The sequence below is a fragment of the Macrotis lagotis genome, chromosome 4, assembly GCF_037893015.1.
Source record: "Macrotis lagotis isolate mMagLag1 chromosome 4, bilby.v1.9.chrom.fasta, whole genome shotgun sequence".
In the NCBI taxonomy this organism is placed as follows: Eukaryota; Metazoa; Chordata; class Mammalia; order Peramelemorphia; family Peramelidae; genus Macrotis; species Macrotis lagotis.
In genome coordinates this window covers 158,059,938-158,085,395 of record NC_133661.1, presented here as the reverse complement: position 1 = coordinate 158,085,395, position 25,458 = coordinate 158,059,938, and the positions used below count along the sequence as shown (strand labels likewise).

The window sequence follows — 25,458 nt, the reverse complement described above, 5'->3', positions numbered from 1 at the left end:
ACAAGCCTAATATGACTGTGACAGAGGAAAAAAGCTAGAGTGATTTTAGGCTGCATTTAAAGAGGGATAACATCTAAGAATGAGCTGGAATATAGTCCAGCTACCTTGTTCAGACCACATCTGAAATACTGTTTTCAGTTCTGATCACCAAAGCTTAGGGAAGAAATTGGTTTAGTAAGGGAGTATCCAGAGGGGGTGAACAAGGATAGAAAAAGGACCTTAAGTTCATGTCATGGAATGGATCAACTGAGGGACCTGAGAAGGTTTAGACTGGAGAAAAAGAGTCTTGGGAATATTGGGGAAGGAAGGAAGGAAGGGAGATGTGATAAATATCTTTATGTTTAAGGCATACTAACCATTGTAACTATCCAGCTGGGTTGCCCAGTGAATAAAGCACTGGCCCTGGAGTCAGAATGAGAGTTCAAATCTTACCTTATTAGCTGTGTGACCATGAGCAAATCACTTATTCCCTATTGCCACCCCCACCCTCAAAAAAGAACTATAGATTTCTGGAGGAGGAGAAAGAAGTAGTGAGGTTCCCTCCCTGCAAATCTTCAAGGTTAGCTGATGACTATCTGGCCATATTACACTAAAGATTCCTTTGTAGGTATGGATTGAATTACATGATTGTTGACATCCCTCCCAACTAAAAAATTCTATGAATTCAACTCCTAGCTATGCCATTTCTTATATGACTTTAGACAAATGAAGGAGAGGCCTCAATAATCTCTGTCATTCTATCCATATGTAAAGCTAGGACTATGGTATCCCCATATCTAATCTCAAATCCTATAGTAACTTCTAGTTATTATATGCTATTTTTTGTCCAGTAGTTTCAGTCAAATCCATGTCTTTGTGACTCCATTTGGGGTTTTTCTTGGCAAAGACACTGGACTGATTTGCCATTTTCTTCTGCAGCTCATTCAATAGACAGGGAAACTGAGGCAGATAGGGTTAAGCCCAGGGTCACACAGCTAGGAAGTGTCTAAGGCCAGATTTGAACTCAGGAAGATGAGTCTTCCCAACTCCAAGTCTGCTCTCTAGCCAGCGTACCACTGAGCTGCCCTCACTATACACTCTAGTTACATAATTCCTTATTCTTTAGTAACAAGTATTGTTTAGGAGGTTAGAGTAAAGAGAATTATTTGTGACTGGTTTTAATTCAATTCAAGAAGCATTTTTTAAATTGCCTGCTCTAGGCAAGGGGCTGACTGAGTTAAGAGTTGGGGGACAAGGGTGAGATACAGGAACAACAGACCTGAGTCTCAAGTATCTTTCTTATGTACTCCTGATTTGAAGGTAAAACATTTATGCTATTATGCTTACTGGACACTGTCTAAAATATCCTAGAGTTGAGAGTTCTACTCCTTGGTTCTTTATGTGCTACTTGATTCCTCACTTAGACTCTGATCACAGTATTATCTCCTGCAAGTTGGGAGATCCCAGACTTAAGGGCAAAGAGGAATTAGCTGTTCCAGGAAATTGAGGTTTATCACCATTTACTCCCCAGTGCAGTTTGTTTAACAAATAACCTCAGAAAACTGAACTGAACTTTACCTTTTCTATCCACTGCCTCCTGGGAGAAATTTGGGAGAGAAGCTGGGCCAGAACCGGTTTTTTTTTACTTCTTCATCTGTAAAATGGACATGAACGTGAAAATTGGAGTTTGCCCGTGACTTCATCTTGTAGACTCGTCCCCCCCTCACCCAGGAGAAAGACTTCTGGAGGATATGGCCCTTTTTATCAGGTTACCTACAGTGGAAATGAGGTACTCTGGGAATGGGTCCAGTGGCCCACAGTGGGGAAGCAGCCCCTGGGGCTGAGGAGGAAGAAAGCAAACAGAAGGCTAGTAGGACTCCCTAATGCTCCCAACTCTAGCACGATTGTGCAGGCAGCACCCACCCTTTGAGTGGTATTTGCTGGCTGGGGTGTTGGGGCAGGCCATATGTCTGCTCTGCTTGTCACCTCTCCTCCCCTCTCTTTTTCTCACACCGGCAGAGGAATCTAGGTTTTTGCTTTGCAGTGGGGGAAGGGGGGGTTAAGGACACTAAACACCCAGAATCTGTATCTAAGCAAACCAAATTTCTTTGCAAACAAGAATGAACCACTGTGAGAACAATTCACAGTGTTTGTGGAGTTTGCCCAGGCCCTTCTTGGACTTTTTTCTGCCTTGGGTCCCCATTTTCTTCCCCACCCCACCAGCTCTGCTCTCCTCCAAATCCCAAATTTGATATTCATCTTTTTAGACTAAAGTTTTGATTTCTCTTAAAGTGCAAAATTCCCCTTTAAGCTGTTATAAATTATTTACTTCTTGGTTGGAATGAAAGCTCCAGTTTGCTGGAAGAAGGATCATGAGGGCATTGATGTGTTGTGTGTTGGGGGCAGGGTTAAGGGAGGGGTGGAAGAAGACCAGGAAGAAAGAGGGAAACCAGAGACTCCCAAGACAAACTGCTGACTTAGCAAGTGGTTGGGGGCAGTCCCTGAGTTGGTGATTTTCTATTATCTATCCCTTGATCATCTTTCCTTTTACCCCTCAAAAAACAGCCCATATACAAAAGAACAAAGACCAACCCTGAAATCCTGAGCCTTGAGGGGTGAAGAGCTGCCTGTATATTGTAAAGAGAAAGAACAAAACTGATTGGGATCCAAGATCTTAAGTATAGCTCTCATTTTGCCTTCTAGTTGCATGACCTTGAATCAGCCACTGCCTCTTCCCTAGGGCTCTGTTTCCTCCTTCAAATCAGGGATTGGACTAGGTGACTTCTGAAGTGCTTTGAAGCTCTTTTGTCTTCTACTAGCTTCTATCCCTAATCTGATATTGTGATAAGAAGCACAGTCATTGTCATTTACCTAAAGTTTGCCTGTGTCAACCAAGAGCATTATTCATGTACAGTATTTTAGCATTCCTCTGAGTGTAGCACTTGCCTGTATTAGTATGCTTATTTTACAGATGAGGAAACTGAGACATAAGGAGATTAATTGATTCCTTTAAGGTCATCCAGGTAGCATATGGCAAGGTCAGGATTTGAGCCCTGCTCCTGTGACTTTAAATCCAGTGGGTTGTTGTTGTTTCTGGCAAAGTACAGTTATCTCCATCCTGACATGATGAAAATTATTGTGGTAATAACCATAATGAGAGGGAGTTTTCAGGAGGAAAGAGGAAGGGGGGAGGGAGAGAGAGAAGCATGAAAAATCCAGGTGTTTAGGAAAGCTAAAGAAAGGTGAAGTTTCCGCTGGTAATGAGACTATGGGAATGTACAGAAAGCAAGGATGCCAGGGAAGCAGAAATAGGGTACATGTAAAGTGAGCTGGATGACTGACCCCAAAGAGGGAAAAAAGATGAAAAGGGCAAGCAGTGACTAGAGAAATCTAATGGGAGGTTGCTTCTCAGGCATGGAAGTGTTTCTAACCATCTTGTTGCCAAGGCAAATGCTGGCAAGTAGCATCAAGTCAGGTGGCTCTTGGGGGGGGGGGGGGCTGTGTGTGTGTGTGTGTGTGTGTGTGTGTGTGTGTGTGTGTGTGTGTGTGTGTGTGCTATTTTTTTAATGGCAATTTGAGAGCTCTTGGCTGTTTAATTGGATTGTGGCAATTCTCACAATAAGCCCAGCACTATCTTCAGTAAGTTGGGTCTCTACCCCTGTATTTCCTCTAAGGTTTCTGATCCTAAATTCAGGAAATTGGCTCCCTCTCCTTCCCTCATCCTCTCTCCCTAGACTCAAGGAAGAAAGAACACATTTTGTAATGCTATCTTTGTGTCGTCAGCAACATGACGCCCAAAACTGGAAAAGTCTACCCTGTGGTGTAATTACAGAAGGCTTCCTACTCTCACCCCCCCCCCACTTCTGTTCCCATAGTTCATGTTGGCAGTGAGGTTTCCTTTCTCCTCTCTTTCCCCTACACCTCCACTTTTCCTCACAAAGGTATTTTCCCTTTTACAGGTGAAAGAGCTTGTCCTGGACAACTGTCGGACATATGATGGTAAAATCAAAGGCCTCACAGATGATTTTGAAGAACTGGAGTTCTTAAGTACAATCAACGTAGGCCTCTCCTCAGTTGCAAACTTACCAAAGTTAAATAAACTTAAGAAGGTAAATAAAAGTAATTGGAATGTATGTTGCTATGTGGAGGTGGGGTTATTACTTTATTTTTGAGGAGGGTAATTGAAGGTAAGTAGTTAAGTGCCAGATGTCTGCTCTAACTTGCCAGATAATTTCCTGTGACTAGTAGCCTTGCTTTTTTGGTGGAGAACTGGGGGAATGAGAAGAGAGGAGGGTGGAGCTTGGTTGTTTTCCATCCAAGTACTAATGTGAGGTGGTGGCTTTTTTTCTTTGTTTTCTCTGCCTTCTTTAGCTTGAACTAAGTGATAACAGAATCTCTGGAGAACTGGAAGTATTGGCAGAAAAGTGCCCAAACCTCACACATCTAAATCTAAGTGGAAATAAAATAAAAGACCTCAGTACAATAGACCCTCTGGTGAGTAATTAGTACATTTAACCCCCCCTTATCCCTAAAACAAAACAAGCTAAAACCCCATTGGAGAATAACAATAATCTTTACACTCGTGACATTTTATCATTTTCAAAGTGCTTTCATATATATTCTCACATGTTATCTTCACCAGGTCACAACATGATTGACAGATATGGTCTGTCATCACCATTTGGCAAAGAGGAAATTATGTCCCAAGGTTAAATGGCTTCTGTCATCATGTACCAAACCAGACAAAGAGCTTGGGCTAAAACTCAGATTCCCAGTTCCTTATACTTATAGCTTTTTCCTCTCTACCACCCTGATATGTTCTAGAAACTTGAGAAATCTCATCACCTCATTTTTCTCATCTGTAAAATGGAGATATTAAACCAAGTGATCTCTTAACTCCCTCTCTGTGGGTTCTAACATGATGTCTTTTGGGGACTAGAGTCTGTCAGGACAGTTTAGATTTATAGCTTTTGTAGCCTCTCAGGGAAAGGAGACCAAACTGGAATGGGTTCCCATACCTCTTTTCTGGATATGAATATGGTTTGATTTGTGCCTCCATAGGCTGCAAACATGACCAAACCCCAGAAATTCATATTAGTTGCAAAGGAAAACAAGTCTGAATTTTAAATATGTATTTTAAATTACTCTTTTCATTTTAAGTGGCATAGTAATTGGTAGGATAGCTAGTAACAAGAATTGGGTTAACAAAGTGTTACCTGGTTGAGATCCTGAGGGGACCTACTTTAATGAATGCAGAATGATTCCCGATTAGATTAACACATCTGTTGGAATGTAAATGAGTGTTTCTGAAGTGCCTCAGGATATTTAAGCAGTCTGTTCTGAAACAGCTGAGCATTCCCCCTGTAATCATGTCCATGTTGTCAATTTAGTTATCAAACCTTTTCCTTATAGATCTTGCAAACCCAAGCCCCTATGAATGAATTAACTATTTTTGAATTCCTGGGATGGGAATTAATACAATTCTTAGCATATGCCCGTCTTCTCCTCACTTCTCCATCTGGATGAAATGGGAACCCAACATCTAGATTGGGGTCATTAGAAAGTACTTCTGCAGCCCTGGAGTGTGGAGGCTACATGAATTAGAACACAAAGCAGGCATTTGATTTGAGCTGTAGCTGAGAGGGATTAGATTAGTTGTATCTGGCAAGTTTGTTTGAGTCTAAGTTTTTCCTACTTTGTAACAGGGTTGCTAGTAAAAGTGAACAGGCACCATCATTGCTTTTCCAGTCCTGCCAAAAGAATACAAATCATTATAATAATTGCATCTCTAAAATAAGAACATAATCCATCCCATACCTGAATTCTCATCTTTTTCAATCATTTCCAGTAGGTTGATTATCTACTTTGTCTTAAGATCTCTGGTGATAAGGAGCCCATCTTCTGAGGTGTAGTACATTCTGTTTTACACACCTTGGAACTGAGGTTTTTTTGGTTGTTGTTAGGAAAGAGATAAGCACAGGATCAAACCAGAAATAGATAGGATTACAGCTGGAAAGGATTTTAGAGAAATCCTTGGTTTGTGGACAGTAGTATGTACTCTTTCTTTCTTTCTTTTTTTTTTCCTTTTTTTTTTAGGTTTTTGCAAGGCAAATGGGGTTAAGTGGCCTGGCCAAGGTCACACAGCTAGGTAATTATTAAGTGTCTGAGGCCAGATTTGAACTCAGGTACACCTGACTTCAGGGCCTGCGCTTTATCCACTGTGCCACCTAGCCGCCCGCAGTGTATACTCTTTAAGTAGAATGTTGATTGCTTTGTACATTGTTTTTGAATACTCTGATGCTAGTTGGCACTTTATAGTACTTGTTGCTTTTTTGAAATAGGGTCCTTGGGAAATCTTTGTGATTCAGAGATTATTGACCATCTTAAATACCCAGACTGTGTGAGCCACTGAAAATACCATGGGAAGATCAGCTCATTATGTAGATTGAGCATGGTGTGTTTTCTAAACTGAGCCACTAGGTGGTAGAAACCTGCTTTTGGTGGGATGGAGATATTGGACCATGAAGGACTACCCCTCAGACTCTGTCCTCTGTTACTAGGTGCTAAGTCACACTATGATATATATATGATATATATAGTTGGTCATATCAAGTTGTGACAATCATTTCTTTAATCTCTACCAACCTTCAATGTTTTCCTTCTTGCTTTCCCTACCCTGTTCTGTTCTTTCATAATATAATCTTATTTCTGAAAGTGTCTCTGACTCCTTAAGAGCACAGGATTAGGAAACCAAGAGCCCAAGTTCAAACTCAATCTTTAATTAGCTGTATAATTCTGGATCTCTCTTAGAACCTTGCTACCTGATGGTTCTAGGGAATTTAAAATGAGATATATTACATATGAAAGGACTTTGATAAAATAAAAGGCACTATACAATGCAAATAATTTTTTACTAAAATTGTCTGGGAACCAGAGTTATTCTGATTGGACTGTAGCAAAGTTTACTTTTATTCTTCTTGACTTCTATGAGTGAGATGAACTAGTTTTATTTGAACTAAGCAGATAGCAGAATTTGAGAACCAGAAGTTTTTTCAGAAAAAGCTCATAAATCTCACACATTTAAATCCTGAATAAAATAAATTAACACCTCAGGACAAAACTCTAGGGGTGTCCAATATTTTAACTTTTCTGGATCACACTGTCCAACAAAAACTTGTCAAAGCTGCATACAAAATTTAATATTTATTTATGACTATAGGTTTTGTTGGGCAATGCAGCCCAGAAGAGCTAAAAGGCTGAACATAGTTGCTCTAAGGGCTCTCCAAACTGTGTTTCCCTTCTCCTTTCTGTTCCCCAAATTGTGACCATACATCCTTATCACTTGTAAAGGAATGATGAAGGGTTAATCTAGAGGATTGAGAGTTGGTTATAATCATTAAAAGGTGCATATATATGCATATGTATATATATCACTTTCTGACTTAGGGAAGCCTTTTAGCCCAGAATGGGGTTAATATGGTTGCTAAATTAACTATGCTCTCAAGGGGTTAGTGAATAAATCTTGCCTTCACTGCCACCCACTTAGGCTATTTTTAAATGCCTCCCTAAAGATCCTACCTCTAGTCTCCCTCCTCTCTAAACCATCCTTGACAATGTTGCTATAAATAACTTTCCTTATTCACAAATTCAGTTTTCATTCCATCTAGAAAACAGTATTCAGTGGCTCCCTATTTCCTCTTGAAGAAAAGTCCAGTTCCCCTTTTCTGGCATTCAGAAGGTCTTCCACAATCTGGTGGCCTTCATGTCATTCCAAGCCTTATTTCTGATAACTTTCCTTTATGCCATCTATACTCTAGTCAAATTGCACTTTGCCTTCCCCTTTTCTTCCTCTTTCTGTGTCTCTGACTGGTCTCTTTCTGTTTCTCTCTCTCTCTCTCTCTCTCTCTCTCTCTCTCTCATACATACATACATACACACACACACACACACACACACACACACACACACTCCCAGCAGCCTCAATTCCTGGATGTTCTTTCATTGTGTTTGTCTTTTAGAGCACATCTCAGAGAAGCTTGTCCTGATTCTCTCCATTCTATCCCATCTCAATACTCTTTCCCCTCAGAACTCATATAATAATTCTTTTATCACATAATATGTTATATAATTAAAGGCTGTTATCCTCCTAATAAACTATAAGGTCCACGAGGGCAGAGAACATATATAGCACAACTACATTTTGTATCATTGACCATGTTTATTACACAGAAAACATTTAATGCATATTTGTTTATTGTTTCTGAGCACAATTTTTTGACTTTCCTAATTTTGAATTCTAATCCCCTCATATCATTGATTCACTGTTTGCTTTTTGCTTTCAGAAAAAGTTAGAAAACCTCAAGAGCTTAGATCTTTTTAATTGTGAGGTAACTAACTTGAATGACTACAGAGAAAATGTATTCAAACTCCTCCCCCAACTCACATACCTTGATGGCTATGACCGAGATGACAAGGAGGCCCCTGACTCAGATGTTGAGGGCTTTGTGGAGGGACTTGAAGATGACGAAGATGAGGATGGTATGTAATTTATGGAGAGTGGGTATAGTCACAGATGGCTTTGTCCTTGTTGCTCAGGCTCTTGGGTCTCTGCTGTTCTTTGCTTCTTTGTTTCAGAGAATAAACCAGAAACAGGTAAAAGATTATAAAAGAGTTTGTTGTATCCTCCATGAGGTCACTGAACTCATTCTTCTGCTTCCAAACACCAAAGAGTATGGGGTGTCTTTCTATCCTCTTTCCAAAGCCTTTCTGGTGAAGAAATTCCAATGTCCCATAGCACCCCCCCCCAGGTGATTTTATAGTCTTGAATAAAAAGGATGTAGACTACAAAGCCTCTCAGGGGGTCTTAATTCAACAAACCCCATGATGAAAGTTGTATAACTAGAATAATCCCTGTTCCTTTGAGTTCTATCTTTTTTCTACCCCTACCCCAGGGAAAAAATTCTCCTGGACACCAGTGCAATCTGGCCCAGGATTTAACTACTCTATCTACAGTTAAACTGGGCAAGGAGGTTAACATGGGAATTGAGAATGCCCTTCCCCTGCCCTCCATAGTCAGTTCAGATAGGGGTTAGTGTTCCCTTCTGCTGACTTTAGCTGTGGGGGTGGATTGGCATTGCTCTCTCCCTGATCACCTGGGGCAGATGATGTCTTCACTCCTTTAGGCGTGGGGGTGGAGAAATCATCTGCATTCTCCTGGCAGCTGTGGCCCAGGGACCTCAAGGATTACACAGGTGCCCAGGGTACAGATGACTTTGGCAGTAAAGGCAAGAGCTAGTCAAGGTGTACTCAAAAGCTAGAGTGAAGGAAACTTGAGGAAACAACTGTCTTCCTTTATAGGATCCTCTGGAGAGATGAGAGAGAAAAACCCCACCTCCTGGTTTTCCCCCTATATTTTTCAGTAACTCCAAGATCTATGTCAGTCTTACAGCCCTTTCTGCCAAAGGGAAGTAGAGAATTGAAGCAATCATCTGAATAATTCAGACAAAATATTTATTTTTCCTTTTTAACTCCAATCATTCTGATAATTGCATCATATTTGCTTTGGCAGGGAAGCTGACTCAGATCTTTCTAGGTCCTGTGATCATTGTGCCCATGAAAGTGGCATTTCAAATCTGTCCCAATCTCCATTTTGCTTCATCCTAAAGGGTTTTTGACTTTTCTAGTGACCAAATAAGAGATCTTTTGTTGCTTATGCTTTGGTGACTTCTCAAAAAGAGCTAGAAAACTTTTAGATTATAAGGTTTTATCAGATGATATTTAATAATGTTGTTACAGATCTTTAATTGTTTTATTCCTCCCCCCCCAAAAAAAAACTAAAGGATACAGATAGAAAGAAAGTAGAGGTAGGGTAACAAGGAAACTTCAGTACAAATACTACTGTTGTTTGTTATATACTCTTAACAACTAGGACCCTAAATCTGTAGAGTACATAAATGAGAGGAAGGGACCAGCTAATCACTTTGATTCTGACTCTGTGCAGAGGAGGAATATGACGAAGATGCCCAGGTAGTGGAGGATGAAGAGGATGATGATGAGGAAGAAGAAGGAGAAGAGGAGGAAGTGAGTGGAGAAGAAGAGGTATGGAAGCTCAAGGGCCTTACTCAGAGACTGTGCTGGAAAGGATTCTAGATTTCAGATAAGGAAAATGTGAGACTTGGTGTTAAGGAACATAGTCAGAAAGTGGCTGAGATGGGATTTGAACTTAGGTCTTTCTGTCACCATCAAGTCCATTATTCTTTCTACACCTTGCCAGCTGTTATTTGATATGATACAGTCAAAGAATGTTAGATCCAAAAAGAGAGCATCTTTCTTTTGCAGATAGAGAAACTGAGAACCAGAAGAGGTAAAGTTTTTGCTGAGAGTAATAACACCAACTAGTGGATCCAGATAGAACTATCTCTAGGTAGAGCCAGAATCTGGATTTCCTAACTCCCAGTCTCATATTTCTTCCATCACATCATGCTGCCAATGCTAGCCCACTACCTAATGTCTTTACAATCTTTATAGATCTCTTGACAAAGGAGTGTTTTCCCTTGTTTAAAGAAAAAAAGAAAGAAAGAAATCCAGGACATCTTTAGATAGTAGACTCCCTTCAGTATATCCAAGAGAAGATTCCATTTACAGCTGATTGTCCCCCCAGGAGTGTAAAGTGAGGACCATTGAAAGTAAAAGGAGGGGGCAGCTAGGTGACCCAGTGGATAGAGCACTGGCCCTGGAGTCAGGAGTACCTGAGTTCAAATCCAACCTCAGACATTTAATAATTACCTAGCTGTGTAGTCTTGGGCAAGCCACTTAACCCCACTGCCTTGCCCCAAAAAAAGCAAAAGGAGGCTCTTTTGCTTGGTCCTGTCAGCATCCAAGGATGTTAGAAATTATTCCCATGGGATGATGGCACATTAAGTTGCCCTTTGTCTTTCTTCTTCCCCTCTCCATGTTTAAAACCAAAGGAACAACCCTATAAAAACCTATAAATTGACAAGGGACATGATTCTATTACTTACTTATAAAATCCTGTTAGGTCAGAACAAGGACTGGTCCCTTCAAAGAAAAAAGCTCAGATAAGAAGGCAATAGAAGAAAACATTGGATTAGAAGACAGGAGATCCAGATTTTGGTCCAATTCTCCTTGTCCAACTTCTTGCCCTTCCTAGTTTACTTTTCTGAACCTTTTTGTCTTTGCAAGATAAAAGTTAGATTAGATGATGTCAAGAGCCCTTAAAGTTCTAAGACTATGATAATCTATAAGTTAATTAATGGAATTCATGTCCCTAAGAAGTGGCATAGAGAATTATAGGTTCTAGTATATTTTAGAAAAATTCTTACATGATAGACCTTTAGAAAGTTTATTAAAGAAACTTTGTGGCATTTAAGGAATGAATCCCTAACCTTTCTAATTCAGTATCAAGGAAAGGAACCATTCTCCAACAAACCTTCTCTGGACTGTGTGAGGCCTCCCCAGAGAAGCTTCAACATTTTTGATGCTCTGTCCTCTTATTTTTCAGGAGGATGAGGAAGGTTACAATGATGGGGAAGTAGATGATGAAGAAGATGAAGATGAAGTTGGTGGTAAGACAGTCATTTTGTATTCACTGGGAACAGGAGCTAGCCAGCTGCTCTCTTTTGCACATAGATCTCCAAGTATATTCTCCTCTAAACTTCTCCCTCCTCCATAAGATGTGATGGGACCCAGGTTAAGCCAGATATAGTCTCTCTCCAAAGACTCTGGTTGTCTCTCTTACTTTGCAGTTAATACATAGTTTTCTGGATTTGAAACAGATTGTGTTGGGAGCAATTGAACATTTGCTGGGGGTGTACCTTATCTAGTTCCTTTCTCAGTGACTATTTTCTGAAAAAAGAGACAGGACATGCATATAACCTAGATCATCCTTTTTCCCCCCCACCCTTTCCCCCCTCTTTAGAAGAAGAAAAGGGACAGAAGAGAAAACGAGAACCTGAAGATGGGGGTGATGAAGATGACTAAATGGAATAACCTATTTTGAAAAATTCCTATTGTGATTTGACTGTTTTTACCCATATCCCTTCCCACCCTACCCCCACCCCACCCTGAAACTTATTTTTTTCTGATTGTAATGTTGCTGTGGGAATGAGAGGGAAAATGTGGATTGGGTGGGGGGTGGGAAGGGGTGGAATAAAGTACTATTTTTACTGCCGCTCTTAAATTTTTTTTCCTACTTTTTTTGTGTCTGGTTTAGTCCCATAAATGCAAGTATAAACCAAGTGGTTCTATCTGTTTCTTATTTTGGGAGTAGAAAGTGTTGGCATCCTCATATTTTACAAATATTGGTGGGTGACATTTCCCCAAATGGGCAGCATCCAGGCTTGGGCTTGTCCCGTCAGGGCCTAGGGTGCATATGGAATACCAGCCATATTATAGGTGCTATTCAGGATGGCACAGGCACAATCACCCACCCACCACAGCAGAAGGAGGTCACTACACTGAGCAGGTGATAACTTGTTCCTTGTTCCGGAGTGACTTGCCACTTTCAGCTTGGGTCACCCCTGCAGCCTCTTGGAGGGTTAGATTCATGTGTGTGGCTTGTAAATAGCAACCAAGGGAATGATTTGATTGTGGAGTTAGGTTCTTTTGGAAGGGAGATGTCTTGGTTTGAAAAGGTATTTTCCTGGCCTACCCACAATCATAGCTTTCTCTTTCCCTCTCTCTTTCCCCTCCTCACTCCTCACTCCCCAAATCCCATGCTGGGTTCTGTTCTATGAGAAGACTTAAGCTGTCCCCATTGTATTGACTAGGGGAGGCGCCAGAATGCTGAAAATCGCAGACATTTGGAAGGTGTCCAAGGGTTCTCAAGTCCTCTGAGTTCTATGGGAAATTAATTTGACAAATGTAATTTAAAGAAACAACTTTTTTTTTCAACCATTTAAAAAGAAGGGACAAAAACAAGGTGTATACTGCTTGGTTTTGTATTATATTATGACACTCCAGCATTTGGGGAAAAAAAACAAATGAGAGACTTCCACTTGTGCTTCTATACTTTGAAAATTTTTATGAACAGAAGTGCAGGAAATAGCACTGCATGTAATGTAGGGGTTTCTTTTTTTCGTATACCCGAGCACGGAAAAACTAATGCAAAATTGTATTTTCTTACCTAGTGGAAGTCTGAAATGACTGCAATTGCCTAGTGAATGTACAGTTTTTCTTTCCTATCCCTCTTTTGGATCGCTTTAGAAGTGACTTGTTATTTCCTAGTCAATATTTCATCTGTATAAAAGATCATTTGCAACAGTTCTCCCCCTCCCCCAGAAGAGCCAAACTTTTGAGTTTTATGTCTGTTTGTCATTGATAAATTTCAATAAATCTTTTTATACAATTTTTGGGGTGGCTTATTTGAGTCTGGTGGCCCACTGGCTGTTCAAGCATGCTTCCAAATAGCCCATTATTCCTCCAGAGGAATTCTGCAGGAATTTTTGTATTCAGTGAAGCTTATTTTTTCCTATATGAAATGTAACCAGGAAGTCTAGCTGGGTCAAAACAGCTATTGTTTTTGATTTGCCAGCCAAAATTCAGTGAGATCCTCTCCTGAACCTTTGAATAGTCATTCCCTATCAGATTGATGGAAAGTTGGTATATGCTTTGGCGGAATTTGGGGTTTTTATATATTTTGTTCCCTGACTATTTTACCCCAAACTGCCAAAGTAAGTGATTTTTGCTTCTTCAATTAAAGGAGTGCCCATGATTTTAGTAGTAGTAGTAGTAGTAGTAGTAGTAGTAGTAGTAGTAGTAGTAGTAGTAGTAGTAGTAGTACCAGTACAAGTAGTGATAAGTAATGTCAATTAATTGAATTGGTTTCACAATATCATGGCTATAAGTAACATTATAAACTGGTCTGGAGGAGGGGGTACAATTAGTTCCAAAGGAGCTCACCTTTTGGATGAGTAGTCAGCTGAAACAGTATAAAATAGTAGATAAAGAGCCAGTCTTGGAGTCGGAAAATCTTGGATTTAGGTCAGTTAATTAACAAGCATTAAGCACATATATATACCAGACCTGCTCTATGCTAGATATAAAAAAGATATTTTAAGAGAAAATCACATTTCTTGGCCTCTAGACGCTTATTGTAGGAGACAACATATATACATATAGATATATACTTAGTCATATGACAATTTGATAGCAGAAGATACGGACACAGACAGATGGGTTATCAGGGAAGACTTCATGTAGAAGACAGTGCTTGAGTGGAGTCTTACAGAAAAGCAGGGATTCTACAAAGCAATACTGAAGATGCAAGTTAGCAAGTCCTGCCTTTTAATAGCTAAAAACTGACCTTAAACCTCACTTTACCCCGAGTTTCCCAAGCAATTGGGTTATGCAGTGGCTAGATGAAGTCAGGAAGAATGAAATTTAGGTCTGACCTTAGAAACTTATTCCCTAAGTTACTTTTCAAAATCAAATCTCTTTGTTTCAATTTCTCCATCTGTAAAATGGGAATAATAATAGCATCAACCTCCCAGGTTGCCACTTTCAGCTTGGGCCACCCCTGCAACCTCTTGGAGGGTAGTTGTAGGATCAAATGAGGTAATTTCAAAGCACTTAGCATAGTGACTGGCTATAACTCTAATCTATTTTTATTGACAAATTGCAAAAGATGGAGATGGAGCTTCATCTACAGCTGTGGAGTCCCTGACATTAAAGAAATTAGGGGCAGCTAGGTGGTGTAGTGGATAGAGCACTCGCCCTGGAGTCAAGCATACTTGAGTTCAAATCCAGCCTCAGACACTTATAGACACACCTAGCTGGGCCTTGGGCAAGCCACTTAACCCCATTGCCTTGCAAAAAACTTAAAAAAAAAAAGAAAGAAAGAAATTACAGGTATAACAAGGTATCAAGATTGTTGTCCTTCGTTCTCAAGAACCACAGCATCAGGGAGGTGATGCCATGACAAGCACATGAATTAGAGTTGAGTGAGGGTGGGCTGTACTAAGTCATGAATTTTACTTTCTCCTCCAGAGACTTCTGGGTCCAGTGACCAGATATGGATTAGGATGACTGGTGATGGCCCTGGATGTGAGGTAATCAGGATTAAGTGACTTGCCCAAGGTCACACAGCTAGTAAACTTCTGGGGCTGGATTTGAACTCAGGTCTTCTTGACTTTTATCTTAGTGTTGTTTCCCCTTGCCTGGCTTTATGAGGATGACTGTGCTCTTACTGGTAAAGGCACCAAGAGGTCTGGGTTCCAATCTTGCCTCCTAAATGGTTACGCCGCTCATATCACTTTTTTGAGTTTGTTTGCTCTGCTGTAAAATGACACAAGGCTTGCATTATCTACAGAATCAGTAATATGCTTTGTAAAGCATAGTAGAAATAAATGTGAATTGTTAAGAAGAAGCCCTTCTTTTGTGCTGAAGCTCAGTAACTCCTTACTATGACTAAGGCAGAAGAAAGTTAGCAGGAAGGAGATACAGTTTCTAGTCCTCACTCTGTCTGAAACTTGCTGTGTGGCCTTAGGTAAATTATCTCAATTCTCTGGATCTATTTCCTTATGTGGCAAAATTTGATACAGCTACATATTCACTGAGGATCTAATGGCAAGATCCAGGAGTCTGGAGCACATTCCCTTTGTGCTCCGAGGAATGTCAGACTATTGTCCTTGAAGTTATATCCAGTGAATAGGCCATTATATCTCATGATGTCAATTCTTGATGACTTGAGAAGCAGGGTTACAGTTAATCCAAAATAATTTCATTTTATTTCAAAATGCCTTAAGTTTTCTTTTTAATTTGTTATATATTTGCTACCCTAATTATATTTCTTTTTGATCCCCCTCATCCCGTTAAAAAGAATCAAGGAATCAATAAAATTAATAGAGTTTATATCAAATTGTCTTCTCAATGAGGGGGAGGGGGAGGGAGGAAAAGAGAAAATTTGGTTTTAAATATAGTAAATTAATAAAAATAGTAAAAAAAATTTGTAATGGAAAAATAAAATGAATAGTAAATGTAATGGGAAAAATAAAGATGAATAGTAATTTTTTTTTTGTAATGGGAAAAATAAAATGCTAAATAAATATTTAGAAGTGGAAAATAATAAAAAAAGAATCAATAGACTTGATACACTGAAATAATGGACAGACTGGTCAGGTTATACACTTCACAGTCCTTTGATAATGAAGGTCTAATTAGCTCCTGGGCTCTTCAGGTCCTTGCCCCTGGAGTTTGGGGAGATTAACTACATCAGGAAACATCCAACAATGGTGTCCTGCTCCTAACTGTGCTGTCACCCCACTCAACTAAATCTAGAACTTAGTGAGTTAAATCAATGAGTAATAATATCAAAGTGCTCATGAGATTAGGTTTGATCCTAGAATGAATGGGCCTGTTACTCCATTGCTTCATGGCCACAGACTTTACTCAAAAAGTCAAGGCCTTCCTCAGTTAGGTCCCTCACTTCCCCTGTTGCAAACCTCCAAATCCTCTCTCTCTCTCTCTCTCTCTCTCACACACACACATACACACATACACCCCTCTTCCAACCCCCACCATTTTCTCTTGTTCAAGTTTCTGAAAAGAGGTGGCCTTCCTTTGCCAAGGTCATCTCTAATAGTATGTGCTGACCACATAGGCTGCTTATATTGACAACATGGATAAAGGCCCCAGTGGCATACTTACCCAGTGTTCAGATGATACAAAGCTAGGGGAGGGATAGTCTTACATAGTGAATGACAGAATTCAACAAAATCTCCACAGGAGAGAAAGTTGAACCAAATCTAATAAGATTAAATTTAATAGGGATTGATGTAAATTCTTAAATTTGTGGTATTTTTTTTTAAATCAATTTCACAAGTACAGGATGGGAAAAGTAGCTAGACAATAGTCTGAGAAAAGCTCTGGACTCATTAATGAGTCATCCATGTGCTATGGCAGCTTTCAAAGCTAATGAGATCTTAGGTTGCATTTGAAAGCAATGTCAAGGACTAGTCCTGCTTCTACCTGATCATTTGGAGTTCTGTGTTCACTTGGAGCACCATAATTTAAGTCTAGATTGATCAGCTGGAGAGTGACCAAGTGGTGAAAGACTTTAAGCTGTAACCATATAAGGACTGCTTGTAATAAATGGGAATGTTAGATCTAGAGAAGAGTTGACTTGAGAAGTATAGGGAGGATGGGGAGGGAGGAAACTTTGTTGTCAAATATAATGAAGGTCTGTCCTTTTAAAGGATGAAATTTGTTCTGCTTCATCCCAGAGAGCCTCACTACATGTTAAGCATGTTGTAGAAGGGATTCTTATTCAGGTATGAGTTAAATTAGGTGGTCACTGAAGTTTCTTCCAACTAATTCTGTGAGTCTATTAAAACGAATCTTAGAATATTTGAGCTGAAAGGGACCTGAATGAATCTTTGAGCAGAGAGGGACCTGAGATATTGTCTCTCCAAACTTCATTATTACATGGAACAATTATTCCTTGTGTAGTTATGCATCTGATGAATTATTGTAGATCACATTATAAAAGATCTAGAGCTTCAAGAGACCCCAGAGACAATCTAGACCAACCCCTGGATTGCACTGACCAAGAAAAAGAACTTGCTTCAATTCATACATTGTCAATTTTTGTGGCGTTTTTTTCCCAGTCATTTTCTACTCTCCACGACCCCATTTGGGGTTTTCTTGGCAAAGGTACCAGAGCAGTTTGCTATGTCCTTCTCCAGCACATTTTACAGATCAGGAAACACATAGTAAGTGCCTGAGGCTGAATTTGAACTCAGGAAGATGAGTCTTCCTGACTCCAGATGCAGCAGAGTCACTGTGCCATATTGTCAAAATAGTGAGGCCAAAATTAGAAAGTGACTCTCCTGACTTCCAACCCCAGAGTACATCATGACCTTTTTTTTAGGTTGTTTTTTTTTGGCAAGGCAAATGGGGTTAAGTGACTTGCCCAAGGTCACACAGCTAGGTAATTATTAAGTGTCTGAGACCGGATTTGAACCCAGGTACTCCTGACTCCAAGGCCGGTGCTTTATCCACTATGCCACCTAGCCACCCCATGACTTTTTTTAAGACTCAATTCTTAACCTTTTGAATTCAAGAGGTTGATCGGGGGGGAAAGTTTTAATAATTCCAGTTAAAATGGAGAAAGGGGAAACTGAGCTCAGGTGTCTAGTCAATCAGTATTTGAAAGAAGACTTTGGACAATATATCATTTATATATTTATATAATATTTAAATATAACATTATTTATGAAAATATATTATTATGATTTGGGATCAGGTCCTATGGACATTTGAGAAACCCAAATCTGGTTGATCACTTGAACTGTGGTATAACCAAAATTCATGATAAACCAACTAATCAATGAATCAGTAAGCATTTATTAAATATTCCATCAGACTAAATTTCTATCTTCAAGGAGCCATACATGAGAAAAGGAAGAAGCATACAACACATTCACAGATAAGTAAATAAGGACATGTATAAAATAAATATGGATGGAATGGTGAGTGTTGGAATGGGGAGACAGTAACAAATGGAGAAATCAGGAGAGGATGTAAGTAAGAGTTGAACTATATAAAGAACTTCCAGAGATCCTTTCAAATTTTAAAAGAAGTCTACAAATGGTTCTCCACCCTGGATGTTAGTAGAGGTTGGTAGTTTCTAGCTCCATTTTACAAACACCTGCTATATGCCCAAAAGGAAAGAAAAATGAGATGGTGTGAATGAAACAATTCAGTCTCATTGCCTCAACTTCAAATGGAAATGGACAACAAAAATTACAATCTGCTGACAGTGGAGTTAAGTGCACATTCTTCATCTATAAGGTCTACACATTAGAGGTGCAAGGGGATAACATCAAAAACTTGATATGGTTTTTGCTAAGAGTATAAATGAGTAGAAAATTTTTTTGCTAGAATCTCAGGACAAAAGGAAAAAAGTCTTGCTTCCCCTCCCCCATGATTGCTTCTAATATTGACTTATGTTTGATACCTTAGGTTGTTCCATCTATTCACATTTAATTCACCTTAATTCAGAAGCTGTATATTTTCCTTGATGAGCCAGAATGCAATATCTCTCTTATCTTCTGCTCAAGGGGCAAATTTGGTGTACCAAGAAAGACTATTGTACTAGAAAATAGGAGACCTAATTTTTTTTGTTTCTTGACTTTTTTGCAAGGCAATGGGATTAAGTGACTTGCCCAGGATCACACAACTAGGTAATTACTAAATATCCAAAATTAGATTTGAACTCAGGTCCTCCTGACTTTAGGACCAGTGCTTTATCCACTGTGCCACCCAGCTGCCCCGAGACCTAATTTTTAAACTCAATTCTTCCATCATTCATATGTGACCTTGAACAAATTGCTTCTCCTCTCAGATCTCAGTTTCTGCATCTTTAAAAGAGATTAGACTAGATATATAATTTCTTCAATAAAATCCACCAGGATCTTGAAGCCTTACTCAGACAATATTGACTAGTTGTAGTTTGTCTTCACATTGTGTATTAGATACACAATCTTTGTCATGATTTAACTTCTCTGAGTCTCAGTTTCCTTATCTGTAAAATGAGAGGTAGAACTAAATAGTCTGTCCAGCTCTAGATTTGAGATTCTGAGAAGTAAAGTTATTAAATAGTGGTTTGATTCTAGGATTCAATGGCTGTTGTGTTTTGGTTTCATTAAAAGGATGAGGATGATGTCTAAATTTGGTTTTCAGAGTTTAAATTATAAATAAAAATAATTTTCTCTTCAAGAAATTACACACTGAAAATAACTTGATTTTAAATTTTTGTAGTAGTTCAAAAAATACTATAGTGGGCATAATAAGATTTAGAACTGAATGAAACCTTAGCCATCATCTATCAATGTCCTTATTTTACAGAGGAAGAAAGACTTGAGGTTTAGAGACATGAAACTCATCCAAAATCACAGAGGTAGTAACATTGAAATTTAAGCTTAGATCTTTAGATGATCAAGTCCAGTGTTCTTTGGTTTTGCAGTCAGCAAGTATTTATTAAGACCCTGCTGTATACTAGTGTGACCTTGAGCAAATCAGTTCCTCCATATGGGCTTCCATCAAATTTATTCTTCATAATTTGTTTAGCCATTTTCCAAATTATGGAATTTTAATCCCCAATTCTTTGCCCCTACAAAAGAAAAAGCTATAAATGTTTTTGTACATCCTTAAAGTTTGCTTCACTTAGGACTAATCCCACCTTTAACCTATCCTCCTTCTAATTCCCTCTTCTCTCTTCTCAGCTTTCCTTTATTTACCCATTGAGTTAATGTGTTTCTGTACTTGATTGTTTATGTGCACATGTATATCCCTCTGACCATTTCAGATGAAGTTCAAGCACAAGCTATTCCTTCAATGACTTCCTTGTTGTTTTTTATAGATATACTTGCACACTCTGACTAGATGAGATAATTTCCCTTAACCTCCATCTCCCTTAAGATCAAGACATAAGGGGGTGGCTAGGTGGTGCAATGGATAGAGCACTAACCCTGGAGTCAGGAGTACCTGAGTTCAAATCCAGCCTCAGAAATTTAATAATTACCTAGCTGTGTGGCCTTGGGCAAGCCACTTAACCCCATTGCCTTGCAAAAACTAAAAAAAAAAACAAAAAAAGAAAACAATAAAAGTTCAAGACAAAAAAAAAACTACTGCAAGTCTTCCTCTCTTATACTCCCTCTTGACCCCTGATAATGTTAAGGTTCATAGGCAACCTGCATATCATCTAACCTTATTAAAATAAAAGCAATTTGTCCCTATTGAGTCCATATGATTGCTCAGTCATGTTTACCTTTTTTATTTTTCTCTTGAATCCTATGTTTGCATTTCAAAATTTCTATGCAGCTTTAATCTTTCTAACAGGAATGCTTGGAAGTCTTTTTTTTAACCTTGTAGCATTATATTTAGTTTTGCTAAATAAGTAAGCTTGTATTCTTTGACTTATGGAATATCATGTTCTAAGTTCTCTGTTCCTTTTTGGTAGTGGTTGCTAATTATGTGTGGTTCTGCTTATGACATCTTGATTCTTAAATTCTTTTTGACTGCTTACTGTGTTTTTTCTTTGACCTGGGAGATCTGGAATTTGGCTATAATGTTCTTGAGAGTTTGAATCTGAGATTTCTTTCAAAGGATTACTGATGCATTTGTTTTATTTCTACTCTGCCCTCTGATTCTAACCCATCGGGTCAGTTTAAAAATTTTTGAACTGTGTTGTCTAGGTTCCTTTCTAAGGCTATAATTTCAGAGAGTACAATGATTATTAAATTATCTCTTCTTGATCTGGTCACTTATTTTTGCTATGAGATACCTTGAATTTTCTTTTTTTTTTTAGACCTTTGACTTTGCCTTAATATTTTCCTTCTGACTCCAGAATACTTTGCTTCTATTTGAGTTTTTCTAACTTTCAGGAAAGTCATCACTTGGAAAAGATCTTATACTTCATGTGCCAAATTCCCTAATTCTTTCTTCCATAGCTCTCATTTCTTTTCCACTATTTTCCTCTAGCCCTCTCATTTTATTTAAAAAACACTTTAACCCTTTTTAAAAAATTCCTACTTCCTTTCTTCCAGGCATTTTATTTTAATTTGGTCCAAGCTATGTTTTTCCTTGGAAGTTTTGCTTGTACATGTTTTCAAGTCATTCTCTCCTAAGTATGTGTCTTGAGTTTCCCTGTTTCCATAATAACCCTATATGGCAGTATTCATTTTTGTTTACTCATTCCTCGAACTGATTTCCTAGTTTCAGACTTTGCCAAGATTAGGGACTACATACGTCTTTTTTTTTTTAGATTTTTTGCAAGGCAAACAGGGTTAAGTGGCTTGCCCAAGGCCACACAGTTAGGTAATTATTAAGTGTCTGAGTCCAGATTTGAACTCAGGTACTCCTGACTCCAGGACCAGTGCTCTATCCACTATGCCACCTAGCTGCCCCTGCCCTACATACTTCTGAAAAGAATGTCTGGGCTTGATTTGCTACTGTTTTCTTGGAATATTGAGTATTGTATTATTCTAGAAACTCAGCTACAATTTAAGTTGGGGATCCAAGTGGTCCAAAATTGCTTCCAGGGTAGTTTGAGCCAGGGCAAAGAGTGACTGTGTCTTCCCCGATCTGAACTCTGCAAGTTTCTTATCTGAATTTGGGTCTGAGTAACAGGGCTATGGAGTTTGTTCCATTTGGAATTTCAATAGATTGCTGTTGGATGTAGCCTTTATTAGTTGGCTGGGAAGTCCTGCTGGTTTTGAATGACTTAAGGAAAGGCTTCCCTTTGGTCTGGAATACCTGATATTTGTTATTCCTCTGAAGGAACTGGACTGGAAGCTGGTACCAAAAACCTGCTTGGGGGTGGGGAGCTGTGAACCTCAGAGCTGCTTCCTGTTTCTGAACTTGATATTTACTCAGTATAAAACCTAAGGCCTGTGACTTCCTTACCATGGTACACTACTCTCAGGTAGTCTTCCACCTATGTCTTTCCTTGTTCTGGGAATGGAGTGACAGAATTACCAATTGACTTCTGTTGATGCTTGCTACCCAATTTTAGACCCAATTATGCTGAATCTGGAACCTGAACTATAGCCTGCCCATGTGTTGGAAGGTTCTGTGTAACATGTTCCTGGGCAGATTCTATCTCTAGGGTTTACAGATCTCTCTGTCACCCTATGCCTACTTGGACTAGGAATTTTTTAAAAGATAGATTTCTGTATCATCATTTGTTTTGATATACTTTCTTTATCTTTTTGTTAGTGGGTGGGTGGGGGAATTTCCTGCAATTCCACCATCTTGTCTCTGTCCTAAGCTACATTTGATGGAAAGCTTAGTTTTGCATTTCTCTTCCAGGTGAATATTTGTCTCTTTAGGCTTTGTCAAGATAGCTCATTGATATATGTTCACACAGTTCTTTCTATGGACAATAATCTCTCTTCTTGACCTCTCTTTCCTTTGCTGATCTAAATTCTGACATTTCTTTGAGCTCTACTACCTCCTATACTCCAGTCCCTCCTGTGTTCCCCTAACTATAAATGTCCCAGGAGCTCAGAGAAATAGGTTCCAAAGAAATGAACCTCTAACCATGGCATTAGGCAATATAAAATCCCACTGTTGCCTTAAGCTCAACATTTCTCAAAGAAAATCTTTTTACCTTCCAAAAAACCAACTTTTCCTCACCTGACTAATTTCCATTTCTATCAGTAGTACTGTCATATTCCTAGCTGAGCTCAATACTTTGAAGTTAACGACTCATCCATCGCCCTCTCCTCCCATATCCAAAGTACAAAGTTCCATTAATTCTTGATTCATAATGTCTCTTGCATTCATCTTTTCCTTTTTTTTAAATTCCCATTGCCATCCCAACGCTTCAGGTTCATATCACTCAATGCCTGGACTATGCCTCCTAAGTGAGTGTAATTGAATTGAATTGAATACCTCTTTCCACCCTACCTTAAGACTTTCCTTAAGTAAGAGAAGTTTATTTTAAGTCAACAATAGTTTTGCATCAGACAATCTGGAGTTCTCAATCTGCTTTTTAAGGATGAACTCTAGAATGGGAGTGGCAGTATAGCTTAATGGAAAGTGAACCTTCTGGGGTCAGGAGATATATTCAGCCATTAAAGCACTGGGTAAGCTTTAAGGACCTTAGTGATCATCTAGGCCAGTGGTGTCAAACTCCTATAGAAATGGGGACCATGAAATCATACATAAGGATCCCTGTGAGCCACATATTGATTTAGAAAGATACACATTTATGTATTTCTTTTTAAATTAAAATCAAATAAGATCTGTTTTACTCTAGTTCAGTCCCTCAGGAGTGTTACAGGCCTGGTGAGACCTCTGATTTAGGCCAATAACTTCACAATTGTTATCAAATTCTACAAATATTTATTAAGCAATTATAATGTGCTATACACTCAGGATACAAAGATAGAGTTACAGTTTAATGGGGGTAAAAGATATGGCACAAGCAGATAGAATGCAAAGTTATATAAAAATAAAGGAGAAATTCAAAGTTCTCTAAGAAAATCTGGAGAGAGAGAGAGAGAGAGAGAGAGAGAGAGAGAGAGAATGAATTACCTGGAGCAAGGGAGACAAAAGGAGAAGGACCTCCTCTCTTTCCCTCTGAAGTCTTCCAACCCACAGCTTCTGAGCTCATAACACTTTTAAAAACCCCACTCAATAGGCAATTAGTCATGCAATATTTCTAGCAGGCTACAGCAAGAAGAGTCCTACTGGATTTGGCATCAGAAAATTTTAATGTAAAGGAGACTTCCACATTTATTCTTTGTTCCTCATTTTTATTTATGTGAAAAAAAGAAAGTAATACCTACTTTCCCTACTTCTTCGAGAATAGAAGACCAAATGAAATAAGGGATTGTGAAAGAGTTGAAATTGATTGTTAGATATGATTATTATTAAAGAATTTAAATGCACTGCATTATGGTTGGTGGTGTTTTGGATGTTATCAACAAAAGGGGGAAAATGCTGTAATCTCAATTGTTTAAACAATACTTAGCTATGTTAGGGCAAGCCATAGTAGCCAGCTAATGCTGATTTCAGCCAGAGAGGGGTCTGATGAATGTTTGCTTTCATGAAGAAGAGTTTAGTCATTCATTAAGCCTCTATGCTGGAAATGCAAATAATTTCAGGCATTTTATTTGGCTAATTTAATGCTATTTATATGGAAGAAATATTAGAGATCACTGAGCCCAACCCTGTACTTTTACAGATGGGTAAACTGAGGTACAGAATGACTGTAATCTGTTCAAAGTCACAGTAATGATACTGTATGATTCAATAATGCAGTCAGTTCTTGCTCTGTGGTTAAGGAGTAGATTAGCCAACTGGTAATAATAACTTTGATTTGCTCTTTTTATCTCTTGATTCAAGCTTAATAACAATCCTTAGAAGGAGTCAGGTCAGATCCTACCATTCTGACTTTGTAGATGAAGACACTAAGAGAGCAGAAGCCAAGGGCTCCTAACGTCCATCTACTAATCTTTCCAATATATTATGAAGCCTCCCAGAAGCTAGATTTGGTTTAAATTTCTGCATTGTTTTGCTCTTCTGTCCAAAAGAAAGAGAAAGTGGGGGGGGGGGTAAGGAGTGAAGGGAGGGAAGGAAGGGGAAAGGGAGAAAAAAAAAGTAGGGGGAAGGGAAGGGGGAGGCTCTAGGAAGCAGTATAAGAACCCATCCAAGTCTTAGTCCTGTGCAAGATTAGAACAGAGGGGAATTTTGTTTAGAAAAGTGGGCTGCTTTGTTGTTAAGTAAGTGAAGTGTGTTCTGGATGGGCCTGGTACCCAGTATAGAAGGTTAAAGGAGACATTCACTTCTTAGAAGATGAGTTTTACTGTTGAGCTAGAGGAAAAGATAAACTGTCAGCAGATCCTTTTCCTTTGAATAAGACTGAAATGTTATCTCCCTAAAGATAACCATCTTGAACTTGTCAGGCAGGGCTTTAGCATGTTACATATATAGATATATATATGCATGTAT

The 25,458-nt window shown here is 38.9% G+C and overlaps 1 protein-coding gene across 1 annotated transcript in view; it reads left to right on the top strand.

Annotated features, from left to right (window-relative positions):
* ANP32A (acidic nuclear phosphoprotein 32 family member A) overlaps window positions 1-25,049 on the top strand; it is a 59,034-nt gene extending 33,985 nt beyond the window's left edge. Inside the window, exons 2-7 of the mRNA XM_074234494.1 lie at window positions 3,939-4,088; window positions 4,351-4,473; window positions 8,322-8,517; window positions 9,980-10,077; window positions 11,501-11,564; window positions 11,918-25,049. Coding sequence (XP_074090595.1) covers window positions 3,939-4,088; window positions 4,351-4,473; window positions 8,322-8,517; window positions 9,980-10,077; window positions 11,501-11,564; window positions 11,918-11,979 — 693 coding nt within the window. The 3' untranslated portion in view covers window positions 11,980-25,049. The remainder of the gene's footprint in view (window positions 1-3,938; window positions 4,089-4,350; window positions 4,474-8,321; window positions 8,518-9,979; window positions 10,078-11,500; window positions 11,565-11,917) is intronic.
* Window positions 25,050-25,458: the final 409 nt, after the last annotated feature.